This window comes from Lampris incognitus, chromosome 7 (genome assembly GCF_029633865.1).
Source record: "Lampris incognitus isolate fLamInc1 chromosome 7, fLamInc1.hap2, whole genome shotgun sequence".
NCBI classification, from domain to species: domain Eukaryota; kingdom Metazoa; phylum Chordata; class Actinopteri; order Lampriformes; family Lampridae; genus Lampris; species Lampris incognitus.
The window spans coordinates 27,868,964-27,886,382 of NC_079217.1; the positions used below are offsets into that span (position 1 = coordinate 27,868,964).

Here is a 17,419-nt window from a genome sequence, read left to right on the forward strand (position 1 = left end):
GTTGTTGTGGTATGATTGTGTTAAAAGCTGAGCTGAAGTCAAGGAACAACATCCTCACATAGCTGTTCTTTCTCTCTGGGTGGGACAGGGCTGGATAAAGAGCAGGGGTTATGGCATCTTCTGTGCAGCGGTTAGTGCAGTATGCAAACTGGAGAGGGTCCAGAGTGGAGGGGAGGCTGGACTTGATGTGCTTCAAGACTAGTCTCTCAAAGCACTTCATGATGATGGGAGTCAGTGCAATGGGGCAGTAGTCATTGTGGCAGGACACACGGGACCTCTTTGGCGTTGGTATGATGGTGGTAGACTTGGAACACGTGGGGATGATTGCCTGGGATGGGAGAGCTTGACTGGAGGGGTTAGCCTTTAGCCTAGCATGGATGCCTCTGCGCACACCATGCTTCCGGGTCCTCTCGCACCTCCTCCAGCGCTTTCTCAAGCGGGGAGCCGCAGGGGGATGTCCTGTAGCAATGGGGCCTGGGCCGCGTAGTAAGCCGAGAAAACACAGATTGTCCAAACAAGCTGGTATCTGATAGTTTCCAATGTCCAAAAGTTCTCTACTGTTGTAATTGTGCTTCCCAATAGAGTTGACGTTCTTTCTCAGTGTCAGACACATTAGACAACAAAAACACCAAGTTGTTTGGTCCAAGTGAGGTCACTGCGTCTACATGCGCTGCTATGTTAAGTTTGACAGCCATTGGAAACTGGCTATCAGAATGGCAGCAAGCAGGTGCTGCTATTGCAAAAGAAGCAGTGTGTGATTTCTGACTGTGTTGCTGGGGGGACTTGTCAAGGCCTTCACCCTGCTTGCTGACTTGAAGGCTTAAATTAATGAATGCTTTGGGGTGCTCACAGGAAATGCACCATCCAAACTACCACCTTTTGTTTTTTTCTTTTATTGGAATGGATGTTGCACTTTGAATTAAACCGATTAGTCAGTGGGACTGTCTCCGGAAAAAGGGCAGTCGAGTGAGGGACTTCTCCTTAAGGTGCATGGCACAACTTATACAATCAGTGACCCTACAAGATGCAAGGGACCTTATATGTTCAATTGTCATTGTTACCTTGAGTGAATCTGAGGGGAGTGATGACGGAGGCATGCCAGTAATCTCTGAGACTTGCCATGTGCAACTAAAAAGAATTTTAGAAGGAATTGTCCCGCTTGCATCCATAAAAGGCAATGACATGGAAGTGATCAATTTTAAAGAAGCTGTTCATACATGCCAAACAGATCTGAAAGCAGTGGGTGATAGAGATCTGTCATGACAGCACAAAGCTTGCAGTGGGTGATGGTGATCAGGACAATTTACACTTTCTTCCTGAGCTTGTCCCTCATATCACACGAAATGGCATGCTACCTGCCTATTTGGACAGGCATAATGGTGCCTCACTTAAAAAGTGAAAACCTTACAGCAAGTTCTGCCAGTGTTGAGGCAGAATTCAGTAATATCAAACATGGTCTCTTCAATCATGATAACTTCACAATCCATGTAGACCGCTTTTGTCCATCACCTACAGCCAAGGCTCGGCGTTTTTGGTTTTTACTGATTTTCACTGAAAAATACCCAGATTTTTTTAAAAGGAGCAGATTGGTTTAAACTGATTTTTATCTGGATGTTATGTTTCCACGGATCCAAAAGTTGTTCCTGTTCGTGTGAGGTTATGTAACAGTGTCCTCTTGTGGCGAAATTCGGCATGCTGGATGGCTTTGAAAAATAAAAACTGAAAACGCTGAGCCTTGCCTACAGCATATTGAAGGCAAGATAAAGCCGTCCTCTGCATCTGTGACGATTTCAGCTCACACTGAAAAAAGACCTTAAAAGTCGGAGGAATCCACATTAGGTTATGGGAAACAGCATCAGGAGGTCCTTGCAATATCAGAAGAAGAACATACAATGGAAGGAGAGCAGTCTACCAAGGGATGAATTTGTTGAAAACTGGAGAGGCCTTGCTCGCCACCTAAAGAGTTTTTCTTACGTTAATCCTTGCCCTGAGTGGTCGCATGTAGATACTAACTTGAAAAGAAAACAAACCAAAGTTTGTTTAAGAAATGGCAACTACATGGCCAAACAGCCTGTTAAAGTCAGAAAAACCCTTGAGTAAATAATACTTGTGCCTTTGATTCCTTTTGCCAATGTCTCCATTGTGCATTCTGTGACAGTATGTTAACAAAGAAGAGAAAATGGAAATTTTTCACTTGGTGAAAACCATCGTCTCAAAGGGAGTGCAACATAATGTTTATGCACAGAGGGCAAAAATACTGTCTTATACATTTGAATCTGCACAGGTGTTAATCAAATGGATGCAGAATGTAACATAGCTCACATCATTACTACAACTATGAAGCAAGTTGCTAGTGTGACAAGTAAGAGTCAGTGCACCTCCCCACACTGTTGCCAAAGCATAGGACATTCAAGGGAAATCCCTCTGCTCCCTGTCAATGTTAACATTTTACAAGCAGGAGGAATGGGTCAGCTACAAGCTGCACTGCAGATGGACTACTACTCAATCCATCCACATGTTCGAGGCCGTTGAAGTAATCTGATGAGGGCCCAGATAGCTTGAAATGTGATCCTTCATCATTGAAATTGCCCTTCCATGGCTCAGTCACACAGCCAACACTACTCGATAACTATTGTGCATACAAACGGGTGCGGACACTAATTACCCACTGTCTGAATTTCCAGTCAACTTGCAACTAAAAATCATTCACACTCTGAGGAATTGTTAAATTCACATCAGGGCCGTCGAGGGATGCTCTTGGTCACTATGTGGCCTACTGCAGAAGATTCTCTGTGATCTGGGAGAAACAGCCTCTGAAAAAACAAAAATACAACCCCACACTGTGTTTTTCCACAAAGGAAGGTTAAAAGCCCGAATCATAATCTGACTTACACAACAGGAAACTTTTGTAAATAGTTTTGAACAAACAGGCTATATTCTATCCCTGATGAACACGTTGAATGGTCCTGAAACAAGGACATTGCATATTTTTCGTGAAGCCTTCGTTGGGAGATGATTTTGCAGCCATTTTTGTATATTGATTTTTTTTTAACTTTTTTTTTTTACTTTACTGCTGTGAGGTTACCTGAGTTGGACGACATGGTGGAGAGGGTACCCAAGGAGGAGAGAGTGGTGATTGGAGCGGACTTCAATGGACATGTTGGTGAAGGGAACAGAGGTGATGAGGAGGTGATGGGAAGGTATGGAGTCAAGAAGAGAAATGTGGAAGGACAGATGGTGGTCGATTTTGCGAAAAGGATGGAAATGGCTGTGGTGAATACATATTTCAAGAAGAGGGAGGAACACAGGGTGACGTACAAGAGTGGAGGAAAGTGCACACAGGTGGACTATATCTTATGTAGAAGGCGCCATCTAAAAGGGATTGGAGACTGCAAGGTGGTGACAGGGGAGAGCGTAGCTAGGCAGCATCGGATGGTGGTCTGTAGGATGACTTTGGAGACCAAGAAGAGGAAGCGAGTGAAGACACAGCCGAAGATCAAATGGTGGAAGTTGAAGAAGGAAGACTGTTGTGTGGAGTTCAGGCAGGAGTTAAGACAGGCACTGGGTGGTAGTGAAGAGTTGCCAGATGGCTGGAAAACCACTGCAGAAATAGTTAGGGAGACAGCTAGGAAGGTACTTGGTGTGTCATCAGGACAGAGGAAGGAAGACAAGGAGACTTGGTGGTGGAATGAGGAAGTACAGCAAATTATACAGAGGAAAAAGTTGGCAAAGAAGAAGTGGGATAGTCAGAGAGATGAAAGTAGACAGGAGTACAAGGAGATGCAGCGTAAAGCAAAGCGAGAGGTGGCAAAGGCAAAGGAAAAGGCGTATGGTGAGTTGTATGACAGATTAGACACTAAGGAAGGAGAAAAGGACTTGTACCGATTGGCTAGACAGAGGGACCAAGCTGCAAAGGATGTGCAGCAAGTTAGGGCGATCAAGGATAGAGATGGAAATGTGCTGACAAGCGAGGAGAGTGTGCTAAGAAGGTGGAAGGAATACTTTGAGGGGCTGATGAATGAAGAAAATGAGAGAGAGAGAAGGTTGGATGATGTAGGGATAGTGAATCAGGAAGTTCAGCGGATTAGCAAGGAGGAAGTGAGGGCAGCTATGAAGAGGATGAAGAATGGAAAGGCAGTTGGTCCTGATGACATACCTGTGGAGGCATGGAGATGTTTAGGAGAGATGGCAGTGGAGTTTTTAACTAGATTGTTTAACACAATCCTGGAAAGTGAGAGGATGCCTGAGGAGTGGAGAAGAAGCATACTGGTACCGATTTTCAAGAACAAGGGCGATGTGCAGAACTGTAACAACTACAGAGGTATAAAGTTGATCAGCCACAGCATGAAGATTTGGGAAAGAGTAATAGAAGCTAGGTTAAGAGGAGAGGTGACGATCAGCGAGCAGCAGTATGGTTTCATGCCACGAAAGAGCACCACAGATGCGATGTTTGCTTTGAGAAGTATAGAGAAGGCCAGAAAGAGTTGCATTGTGTCTTTGTAGATTTAGAGAAAGCTTATGACAGAGTGCCGAGAGAGTAGGTGTGGTATTGTATGAGGAAGTCAGGAGTTGCAGAGAAGTATGTAGGAGTGGTGCAGGATACGTATGAGGGAAGTGTGACAATGGTGAGGTGTGCGGTTGGAATGACAGATGGGTTCAAGGTGGAGGTGGGATTACATCAAGGATCGGCTCTTAGCCCTTTCTTGTTTGCAATGGTGATGGACAGGTTGACGGACAAGATCAGGCAGGAGTCTCCATGGACGATGATGTTCGCGGATGACATTGTGATCTGTAGCGAGAGTAGGGTGCAGGTTGAGGAGAGCCTGGAGAGGTGGAGGTATGCACTGGAGAGAAGAGGAATGAAAGTCAGTAGGAGCAAGACGGAATACCTATGCGTGAATGAGAGAGAGGACAGTGGAATGGTCAGGATGCAAGGAGTGGAGGTGACAAAGGCATTTGAGTTTAAATACTTGGGGTCAACTGTCCAAAGTAACGGGGAGTGCAGTAGAGAGGTGAAAAAGAGAGTGCAGGCAGGTTGGAGTGGGTGGAGAAGTGTGTCAGGAGTGATTTGCGACAGAAGGGTATCAGCAAGAGTTAAAGGGAAAGTTTACAAGATGGTTGTGAGACCAGCTATGTTATATGGTCTGGAGACAGTGGCACTGACGAAAAGACAGGAGGCGGAGCTGGAGGTGGCAGAGTTGAAGAAGCTAAGATTTTCACTGGGAGTAACGAAGAAGGACAGGATTAGGAACGATTATATTAGAGGGACCGCTCAGGTTGGACGGTTTGGGGACAAAGCAAGAGAGGCAAGATTGAGATGGCTTGGACATGTGTGGAGGAGAGATGCCGAGTATATTGGGAGAAGGATGCTGATTATGGAGCTGCCAGGGAAGAGGAGAAGAGGAAGGCCAAAGAGGAGGTTTATGGATGTGGTGAGGGAAGACATGCAGGTGGCTGGTGTGACAGAGGAAGACGCAGAAGACAGGAAGAAATGGAAACGGATGATCCGCTGTGGCGACCCCTAACGGGAGCAGCCGAAAGTAGTAGTAGACTGCTGTGAGGTTACCACATCACTAACCCTCAGTCTTCTGTTTTTCCCTGAGGAAATCTTATTTGCCAACTGTTATCTCTTAAGATAAACATGAAAAAAACAATATACCATTTCAAATGGTTATTTAATAATTTAGGATTAGGGTAAGTGTGGTCAGCTGAAAAAAAAAACCTTCATATTTCTTCAGAGAGCACATGTAATTGCACAAACGAGTCCAAATTGAGCTCAAACGAATGATACCAGTTTGGGACGATTTTGACCACAATGGGGTTTAGAATTGTGTTGTTCCTTTGGTAAAACACTGTAGCAACCAGGGGAGGCAGTCACTCCGATTGTCGGTGGCTCCTGCTGGGGGAGTGCAGGGGCAGATCTCTGTCTCTTAACTTATTCTTCTATGCCGGCTCGCCACAAAATTTTTTTATTTCTGAAATACTAAAAGAGCACAAATGTTTCTTTTAAATGGCACAAACAAACGAGACCAGTTTTGAACGGTTTGGATGATAATGGGGTGCAGGGTGACGTCACAGCCAGGGTTGCCAACTGTCCCGTATTAGCCGGGATGTCCCTTATATTGGTCCAAATTGTTTTGTTCCATACGGGACCTCCCTTGTCCCGTTTATTTATTGCTACTCTAACTACGAGAGGGCACTCTCACAGTTGTATCAAATCTGATACAAAAGCAGTAGCAGCAGTGCTGATCACGATGGGTGAGAATGATCACCTGTCATCGTCCAATCACAGCCCGCCCCTCACATGCATCAGTTTTACATGTACAGTAAATGTGCCAATTCCTTCAAAAACAAGTTCCGGCTATGTCTGGTGCCAGTCAGTCAGTTTGGCATGTGGAAATATGGATTAACCTGCAAATATGGATAAACCTGCAAAAAAAAGAAAAGACTGTGCAGCTACAATAAGCAATGGGAAGTAAAAAAGACATGGGTTAAGCCTGTCAGCAGTGACTCAACGAAAGCCTTCTGTACTTTGTCGCAGAGAATTTTTAGTTGGCCATGGAGAGGAGAATGACCTGACTCGGCATGCTTCCACAGAAATGCACAAGAAGGCCACACTAGCTAAAGGTGCAAGCAATATCAGTGCATTCTTTGTGGCATCTACTGTGTAAAATGACAAAATTGCGGCAAGTGAAGCTTCATATGTGTATCATACTATTAAACATGGACTCAGCTACAACAGCACCGACTGTCTTGTTAAGCTCAACGGCGTTGTTTCATGACTCAGATGTGGTGAAGAAGATGCACTCGGGAAGAACGAAAGCTGAGATGATCACAATTAATGTTTTAGGGCCAAAGACTGTGCGGGATATTCTGGATGATCTGTCTCCGACTGAAGGTGAGCCTGTGTTTTACTCGGTTGCCACCTATGCCTCAAACAATGGAAATAGAAATTTTTTTCCAGTGTGCGTGAGATATTTTTCTGTGTCTGATGGAGCAATTTACTTGGCTTTTATGAAGACAGTGATGAAACTGCACATGGTATACATCAAGCTCTGATGAACAGTCTGGAAAAGTATGAACTGGATGTTAAACACATCACAACCTATGCAGCACATAATGCCAATATCAACTTTGGAAAACACCACTCCGTTTACCAGTTATTGAGCAGTGCCAACAGTCGCATTCTGAAAGCTAATTGCCCGGCTCACATAGCTCATAACACCTGCAAGCACGCCTGTGATCAGCCGTCAGTGGATATTGAGTCACTCGTTTTATTAAAGATCTACATCCACTTCTCAGTATCTGCTTCCAGAAGAGAGGAACTGCGTGCATTTTTTGCCTTTGTTAACATTGAGTGGCATGAAATTCTGTGTCATGTTTTCATGTGATGGCTGTCTCTTCATCCAGCTGTTGATCGTTTCCTGCAGAGCTGGCCAGCTCTCACCTCATACTTCAGGTCCCTTGGGGAGACCTGTCCTGTGGCATTGAAGATGATTTTTGAGGATGAAAAAACTGGAGCTGCTGAGATTTATCTGTGCTTTTTCCACAATGTGGAGTGTGTTTTTGACACACTCGTTAGAAAGCTGGAGGAAACAACGCTCTGCATCACAGATGTTTACGAGGTGGTGGGAAAATTCAAAGCGAAGATGCTTCAACGGAAACAAGACAACTTTTTTGGATACCAGACCAGGCAGCTGATGGACAGACAAGTGTCAGCACAAAGATCAAAGCAGCAAAAGGACTTTCTGTAGTTCTATGACTCCGTCATTGCAAACATTGACAAGTGGTTTGATTTCTCATCAGAAAATGAAATGATGAAACTGAACCCGATTGGCCTACATGAGGAGCTCTCCTTCACTGACCTGGAGCAGGTGGTGGCTGCCCTTAAAATGACAGAGATAGTCAGTATGGACCAACTCTATGAAGAGTTTTGTGCTAGCAGGGAGGAAATACAGAAAGCCAGACAGGATACCACAAAATCCACCAATGAGAAGTGGGTGGCAGTTTTCCAAAAACACAGGGAAAGCCAACTTGATCACCAGGTTCAGGATTGTCTCATTTGTCCTCAGTGTGCCGGGCTCAAATGCTTTTATAGAGAGAATTTTCTCTCCGATGACCATTAAATGGTCAGACTCAAGAAACAGATGCAGTACAGAGCTGATCAAAAATGAACTTCAAATATCTGAACTGTGACTTGTCATGTAAGGACTTTTCTGTTGCTGCACAAAAGGACAAAAGACTGCTTGTATTGGACAAGAGCAGCAAAAAATATCCATGGAAAAAGTAGGCTTGGTGAGCAGAGACATACCCCTCTTTTCCTCTTTTGCATTTAAATGTTTTTGTTGTTGTTGTTGTTGTGAGGGTCCAAGTTGTGATTTCCAACTTATATATAGTTTTAGTAAATAAGAATATGAAGCATTCATTCCCCACCGCTGTTTATGTACACAGAGGGCACACCTGTGAGTCTCTGCTGTTTGATTCCTCTGCAAAACTACAGCATACAGAAGTTATTGATATTTCTAGTTTGTTACTTGCAGGATTAACAAGAAGGCGACAACTTTCTGTAACCTACAGTGCAAGAGTCAAGTGTTTTCACCTAGACTAATAGTAAAGAATGGTTCAAATAAAGGACTGTGTTAAAGGTACCTGCTGTAAATTAAACTATTATTAAACCTACCGTATGTTGCCAAGGCATGAGAGTTGTGTATTGATCTTTAATTTGACTGTAAGCGATTAGCTATCATTATGAGAAATGGCTTAAAACAATACACTGTATATTCACACAACACCATACTACCCACACCGCCGTGGCACACAACCTTTTGTCCCTTATTTGGTAGTGTAAAAGTTGGCAACCCTAGTCACAACCTATATTATCATTATTATTATTATTTCAAACCATTACAGCACAAACGAGTTTTTGCGGCAGAAATCAGCACTGATAATATTGTAGCGAATTCGGGGGGCACCCCGGCCGGACCGTCACTGCCGGGACGCGAACTCGGATATCCCGCACCAAGGGCGACAACGTTAACCAGTCGACTAAATGGTCCGACTTTTTGGCTACCGAGCCTATTCATCGGTGATCGTTACATTATTTTTATTCATGTTCTGCTTACATGGGGTGCCAACTTTACGGAGGTAGTTGGTGCAAAACGTCGCTGCTCGGCTCATTACCAGGATTAGGAGGCATGACCTTATCACTCCCGTGCTTGCCTCCCTACACCGACTCCCTGTTTATTTCGAATTGATTTAAACATTTTATCGCGCACTTTTAAGGCTTTAAATTGTCTCGCTCCTACGTACATTTCTGATGTATTGACCTGGTATACGCCCTCTCGACCATTAATATCTGCAGATGGAGCCCTGCTGGTTATTCCCAGGTCTCAGTTTGTTACAAAGGGTGATGGGGCTTTTGCTGTTAGAGCCCCCACACTATGGAACTCTCTTCCTGATGAACTAAGACAGACCAAGTCTCTACCTTCTTTTAAATCTCGTCTTCAAACTTCTTTTCATGAAAGCTTTTACAAATGTTTGAGATTTATTTAAACCGTTTTTATTTTTACTCTTATTTGGTCTTACTCATTTTTGCCTTGTGAGACCTTGTCTGGTTTTAGTTATTTGTAGAGCAAATGCAATCCATCCATCCACTTTGTAATATTGTTTTAAAAAAGTTGTTATTAATAACTTTACCTTGTTTTCCTTAATATGTTAAGCAAACAATTTGTGCACTTACTGTTTGGCAAGTCTTGTTGTAAAGGCAGATGACGCCACCATTTTCCAGTCAAACAGGCAAGAACACATTTGGAATGCTGGTTACTTGAGAGCCATTAACTTTTCCTTCTTCTTTAAGCTACAAATAAAGCACATGAGTCCTAACTACCCTACAGGCTGCAGAGATGCCACACGTTACGAAACATACCAAAGTGGAGATTTGATGTGTTAATTTAGTCTTTGACTTTCAAAAATAATGGCAACTAATTTCTTATTCTTGCAAGCCTGGCCTCAAATTCTGACTCGGACATTAATGAGATCCTGCTGTTAACCAAATGTAGCAGTCACACCTGCCAATCATTGAGGGTCGTTAATTAGCTAATTGACCATCTGGTTTCTGAAGGACACGAGCGCGGGCAGCTAGACGTAACATGGCGAAGTCAGCCATAAGCCAGGTCGCTACGCGAAATGAAAGATCTATTGTGAGTCGACTGGTGCTCGTTTTCGGTAGCTGGAAGCCAGACCAATCAGCCAGCTATGGGGGGCGATTTGGACGAAGACAAACGAGAAGCGCCGGGCAGGTCAGCGTGGATGCTGCAGTAACGTTAGTTTTATCCGACATTTGTAGAGGCAAGAGTCGTGCCGTCATGCTAATTCGACCATGTTGGTGGTGGTGTCTGCTAGCAGACCAGCGTGTTTGGAAATGTGGCGCTCCGGTTCTACGTCAGTGGAGTTGGACTGACTAATCGTCTGCAAAATAATTTCGGTCCCCGACCACTGACGACGAATACCCTGATCTATAATTAGCTCAGATCAGTGACCAGACGACTATAAAGGCCGTACCTGTGGACTAGCTTTGTGAGGCTCACCTAAAAGCCCAAGCATTTCGTAAGTTTAGCTTTTTCCCCCCTGCCCTTCCTCTCCGACTTGTTTTACTCTAGCCTTTCCGTTTTGGAGTAGTTTGAGTTGAATCTTTGTGTGAAAAATATAATTTATTTGTAAAAAAATTTTGAAAATTTTATGCAGTTATCCATTTTATGAATGAGTATTTATTCAGCATATCCTTAAAAAACAAACGCGGCAGTGCCACAACTGTATTGGGGAAGGAAGGTAGCCTATTGTGATTTTTAACTACGTCAGTGAGTAAAAATGTTGTTCTTCTCTCGGTTTACTGGAGGATCGCAAACAACTTTAAGGTGCATACTGCTACCTACTGTACAAGAGTATGTAACGTCATGTCATTGGACCCTATTTCTTAAAGTCTACCTATCAACCTTGTGTTATTTAAAGCAGTTAAAACGATTCACTGCTTCAGGCATTTTGACCAAACTACCAATTGTAAAAAATGGTTTGAAATGGTGGGTGGCATTGTGGCGCAGTGGTTAGCGTGGTCGCCTCACAGCAAGAAGGTTCTGGGTTCGAGCCCCGGGGTAGTCCAACCTTGGGGGTCGTCCTCTGTGTGGAGTTTGCATGTTCTCCCCGTGTCTGCATGAGTTTCTCCCGGGTGCTGCGGTTTCCTCCCACAGTCCAAAGACGGTTAGGTGAATTGGCAATACTAAATTGCTTCTAGGTGTGTGTGTGTGTGTGTGTGTGGGGCGGCGGCGGCGACCTGTCCAGGGTCTCTCCCTGCCTGCTGCCCAACGACTGCTGGGATAGGTTCCAGCATCCCCACGACCCTGAGAGCAGGGTAAGCGGTTCGGATAATGGATGGATGGAAGGGTTTGAAATGGTGAAATAACACATTGAATGGGGTGGGAAACTTTTTACTTTTAAGCTTATGTGTGTTTGCTGACTTGTGGAATAGGTACTTTTTAAACTACAGTGTTTTTGATGAAATCATGCTTCTCTTGGTGAGAAAACATGTTTAAGAAAGTAAAGAGTGCCTTCCTGGTGATTTAATTCCCTCTCCTTCTGTTCCCAGTATCCCTATCAGATTCCACTCCCGTCCCGCCTCTCGGACTTTATCCTGTAACCTTTCTCTTTCCACTTTATACATGTTACAATGCAATATCACATGTTCAGTGTTTTCTTTAATGCTACAGTTATCACACTTGCCACTGTCCCTTTTCCCTATTATAAACAAACTTTTACAAATGTAAATTATCTAACTTATGACCCTTATCTTGGTTGAAACAGTTTTCATGAAATATTCACAAGGTCTGGAGACCATAATTTTATCTCAGAAATTACATTTAAGCCCTGTGATGGCCTGGCGGCCTGCCCAGGGTGTCTTTCCGCCTGCCGCCCAGTGACTGCTGGGATAGGCTCCAGCGACCCCGTGACCCTGAGAGCAGGATAAGCAGTTTGGATAATGGATGGATGGAAATTACACTACCGTTCAAAAGTTTGGGATCACCCAAACAATTTTGTGTTTTCCATGAAAAGTCACACTTATTCACCACCATATGTTGTGAAATGAATAGAAAATAGAGTCAAGACATTGACAAGGTTAGAAATAATGATTTGTATTTGAAATAAGATTTTTTTACATCAAACTTTGCTTTCGTCAAAGAATCCTCCATTTGCAGCAATTACAGCATTGCAGACCTTTGGCATTCTAGCTGTTAATTTGTTGAGGTAATCTGGAGAAATTGCACCCCACGCTTCCAGAAGCAGCTCCCACAAGTTGGATTGGTTGGATGGGCACTTCTTTGAGCAGATTGAGTTTCTGGAGCATCACATTTGTGTGGTCAATTAAACGCTCAAAATGGCCAGAAAAAGAGAACTTTCATCTGAAACTCGACAGTCTATTCTTGTTCTTAGAAATGAAGGCTATTCCATGCGAGAAATTGCTAAGAAATTGAAGATTTCCTACACCGGTGTGTACTACTCCCTTCAGAGGACAGCACAAACAGGCTCTAACAGGTACTATTTAATGAAGATGCCAGTTGGGGACCTGTGAGGCGTCTGTTTCTCAAACTAGAGACTCTAATGTACTTATCTTCTTGCTCAGTTGTGCAACGCGGCCTCCCACTTCTTTTTCTACTCTGGTTAGAGCCTGTTTGTGCTGTCCTCTGAAGGGAGTAGTACACACCGGTGTAGGAAATCTTCAATTTCTTAGCAATTTCTCGCATGGAATAGCCTTCATTTCTAAGAACAAGAATAGACTGTCGAGTTTCAGATGAAAGTTCTCTTTTTCTGGCCATTTTGAGCGTTTAATTGACCCCACAAATGTGATGCTCCAGAAACTCAATCTGCTCAAAGAAGTGCCCATCCAACCAATCCAACTTGTGGGAGCTGCTTCTGGAAGCGTGGGGTGCAATTTCTCCAGATTACCTCAACAAATTAACAGCTAGAATGCCAAAGGTCTGCAATGCTGTAATTGCTGCAAATGGAGGATTCTTTGACGAAAGCAAAGTTTGATGTAAAAAAAATCTTATTTCAAATACAAATCATTATTTCTAACCTTGTCAATGTCTTGACTCTATTTTCTATTCATTTCACAACATATGGTGGTGAATAAGTGTGACTTTTCATGGAAAACACAAAATTGTTTGGGTGATCCCAAACTTTTGAACGGTAGTGTACATTGAAGATAACTCCAACCCAAAAGAGCGTTCACATTTTATGCATTTTGTTGGAAGGTCTTGTTGATTTTTTTTTTCTTAATGAGCAAATGTGTTTCATAGCTAAAAAACAAGGTGATTTGTCATTAAAGAGACATCTGGGCCAATACAATGAATGGGCGATGTGCATAGACACCTTAGCCATGAGGATATTTATGCATTTTGTAGCCATAACTTTGAGAGCTACTATGAAATAAAGCACACATTTGTAAATGACATCTCAAACAAACATTAGACGTTCACAAAATATGCCTGCATCGTTTGGGGCGTTGACTTTTTTTTTTTTTTTTTTTCTTACAAGACCAGAGCTTTTTTGTACTCCAAACTTAAGAGTAGTTCATGTTTGAGAATCTTGGAACTCCAATCCTTGGAATGACATGGATTCTGTTTTGAGATTATTTTTCCCTGGAAGACTTCAATATTGAACATTCTTTTTGTACCTACCAGGTTTTTCCACCTCCGATCTAGCTCTGATCTGATCATTTTGCCCAGCCTGTTAGCAGAGGCTTAACGGTTATCCAGTATTTTGCAAATCATTGCTCTTGAGTTGGAGCAGGATACTTGTAGAATGACTTAAGGACAAAGAATCCTCTTCGTAATTGGAATTCTATTTGTAATTATTAGTGAAACAAGTTCTCTTGTAACTTCATGTGAGGTTAGGAGAAAGTGAAATATTTTGTCTATTTTCTGCAGTTCGTTCACCATTATATTAATCAATGCTTTGCATTGTTCATTTTTTTTCCCCCTAGGTCGTGGTATCATCATATGAAGCTGCTAATGCTATCCTCATTGAGTTTGACATGGACAACAACATCTTTGGACTGCCAAGGGAGTTTGTCGTAGCCACTGCAGGTAAGCACTTGCATATGGCCTTTTCTAAAAAAAACTTTAACAAATATTCGATGCGTCACTTTAAAAAAAAAAAAATCCCATTTTCTTTACATTGAGCATTAGTTAACAATAAAGTTTGTGTTTAAGAGACGAGGCATTCTTTTGAGGGGAATTTTGCTCTGGTGTGTACTGATTTGATGATTTTATAGTGATGTGCCATTGACCCATACCAGAAAAATGTGTCGACAAACAATGTATCCATTATATTTGTCTCTCTGCAGCGGCCTCCATGACAGCATTGGTGGTAACAGCATGCATCATCTGGTGCGTGTGCTCAGCCAAATCAAACCGACAAAAGGATGGCTTTCACCGATTGCGGCAGCATCGCGATGATTATGACGACGAGATCCGCCTCACCTCCATGGGCTCCAAGAAGTCACTGCTGGCTCATGAGTTCCAGGACGATAGTGAGAGTGATGAGGAGACGCTGTATGCTAACAAGCTCTGAGAAACAATTTGACTTTGTCTCCACCAATTTGTTGTTATACTTTTGTTTTTTTTTCCCCCTGAACTCCTGGCCAAGGAGAACAAAATTCTGGCTAACACTTTTGCCCTTCTCTATGGCTGATATTCCAAAAGTGACAAAGACACTTATTCTGCTATGCCAACAAAACTCTCTGAATATTTGTGCTACTACAGTAATGCTATAAAAAGAACCCCTGCTCCTCTCTGGGACTGAACTGGGCTGGCCCATGTTTGCTCCATATCTCTGCCTGACTGGAGAAAGGAGAGTGAGACGGAGTCCAGTGTGCCGCTTCCCGTCCCCACAACATGCCCTGAATCGCACAAGGTTACACTGATCAGTCAGAATAAACTGCAGAGGGTCATACTGTCCAGTTCGAAATGAACTGTGGCTTATAATGCTTATCTCAGTCCCTGGATGCGTTGCGAAAGCTGGAGGGAACTGCATGGTCATGCCTTCAACAGATACCTGTCATACCTGTACATTTCTTTCATACTACTTTCAGTGAGTATAAATAGGTGATTAGAAATGGAAAGTTTTTTTTTTTTAATATAAGTGATATAAGCATCCAAGCCTTTGGGGAAAGAAATCCAACACTGTGCCTTGGCTTTTGTAGAATTAGACAGCGGCGTTACGCTCTGATACGGATGGCAGCAGCTGAGCTGAAAGATTATTCTTGGTCCAGGTTCTAATCAGATCTGTTCTTTACTCAGGTGGTAGGAAGGAGACACTGACAGAGTAGTTGAGGAGTGCTAAATTGCAAGGTTGCACTGTTCCTGCATAACCTAACAGCTATAGCCTGGGCTGCCAGGATTTTAAGTTTTATCCTTCACTGGGTCAGTGATGTGTCCAAAATCCTGCTGGTACAAGCTTTTCAAAGGCTCTGTGGATCAGGGAGATCATAAAGCTTGGTGGAAATCCCTTCTATTTAGTGCAGGGTTCTCTATGCTTTGTACTAAATAGAATTGTCCAAGGATAGGCAGTAGTGGGAAAGGAGACGAACTTATGATCAAATCATTCAAACGTTTCCCCCCCCTTTTTTTCTTTCAAATAGACCAGCATTGTTGAGGGATGATTTGTAATTTTCTGTAAATGGAAAATTAGTTTGCAGTACATTTTAAGGATGATGGACTGTTTAAACAGGTTTCTTTCGTTAATTATTTATCCTATATTTCAGGGAAAGGGAACCATGTGCCACAGATAGCCATGTGTATGCAGATTTTCATTTCAACCGGACTCCACACCAGGGAACTTCGCTGATTAGCACACCTTCAACCAAAGAAGAAGGACTAATTGGTGAACTTACCTGGTGTGGAGTGCGGTTGGAATCAAAACCTGCATACACATTATTTGCTGTGGCACATGGTTCCCTATCCCTGCTATATTTCAGCATGAGTGTGCATCTCAACTTGGCTGTGATCGATGACTCAACCTATGGAGCATCAGTTCAGGCACTGGAGCACAGCACAGAACAATATCTAATGCCCTTAACTCCATGGTGTCCAACCATGTGCTGTGGAGAGCCAGCCATGTGTATGCAAGTTTTTTTTTCCAGTGTAACACTATACTAGCTGATCTCAACAACTGGTCCTTTTCTGCCTGATTGAAGGTGTGTTAATCAGTGAAATCATCATGTGTTGGGTGGAAAGAGAACCAGCATACACATGGCACATGATTGGACACCACTGCCATAAGTTAAATTAGGCAAATGTTTAGTTTCCTTTATTTATTTCTTAAAAATCTGAGTAACAGACTGCTTTTTATTGCCTTCACCTACTAACCAATAACTGGAAAATGAAAATTGCAGCACTGTCCGTCCATGAATGATCTCATGTCAAAAGTCCTTCAGGGCAACACCTGCCAGAGATATGTTTTAACTCCAGAATCCCCATGCACAACACTGAGATCAGTGATACTCGCTCATTTGCCACGGAGAGCCATGTGTATGCAAGTTTTCGTTCCAACACTACACCAGCTGATTTCACTGATTAACACACCTTCAACAGTGAGAAGACAAGTTGGTGAAATCACCTGGTGTAGCGTTGGAAACCTGCATTCACGTCTCTCCGTGACACGAGTATCACAGACTTAAAGGAATACTTTCTTGTATGATAAAGAAAATTGCGTTAATTTGCAAGAAAAAAATATTTTTGTTTGTTTGGGCCCCTGCACAGGTTGCAACTTGAAAAAAGCATAGCAAATTCAGATTTGTGTGTGTGGAAAATGTGTATTTTTTGTTTTCGTCTCTTTTGTTCTTAGTTTGAACGGAGAGTATGTATGCACATGTGTGTGACTCCTGGAAGTTAGATATGTTAACTTTTTATAAAATGAATCGGCTGTAACTAATGAGATGTTTGCCAATTGTAAATGAAAGAATAAGTGCAATTCAAATTAACCACAAGTCTACACACAACATTTCATATATCTTTATATTGTGCTCATGATAATGTGCTAGCGTGAACACAAATGTATGAAATGAAATAAACCACAAGACAAGGAAGCTCTGCTTTTCCTCTTTAGTGTATGACGTTGCCACCAACTTCAGTACCATCTCTCTCTCTCGCTCTCAACCCAGATGACCACCGCTGATATTCTAGAATTCAAATTTTCACCCTCAAAACTAAGTTAAGCCCTCCATAAGGCTTCTACAGCCTTCTCTCTCTCCCTCTCTCTCACAAAAACACACGGCTTCGCTTTGGGTTACGGAATTAAAACCACTAAATAGCATTAAATTGCTCAGTACGACCAATTGCCACGGGGAGACGCCATTTAGTCACATGTT

General features: G+C 42.8%; 1 protein-coding gene across 1 annotated transcript in view; it reads left to right on the top strand.

Moving 5' to 3' along the window:
• The window catches only part of cpda (carboxypeptidase D, a), a 57,577-nt gene extending 40,446 nt beyond the window's left edge, over positions 1 to 17,131 (top strand). The window contains exons 20-21 of the mRNA XM_056282834.1: positions 14,033 to 14,135; positions 14,396 to 17,131. Of these exons, the coding sequence (XP_056138809.1) occupies positions 14,033 to 14,135; positions 14,396 to 14,622 (330 nt within the window). The 3' untranslated portion in view covers positions 14,623 to 17,131. The remainder of the gene's footprint in view (positions 1 to 14,032; positions 14,136 to 14,395) is intronic.
• The last annotated feature ends 288 nt before the right edge of the window (positions 17,132 to 17,419 follow it).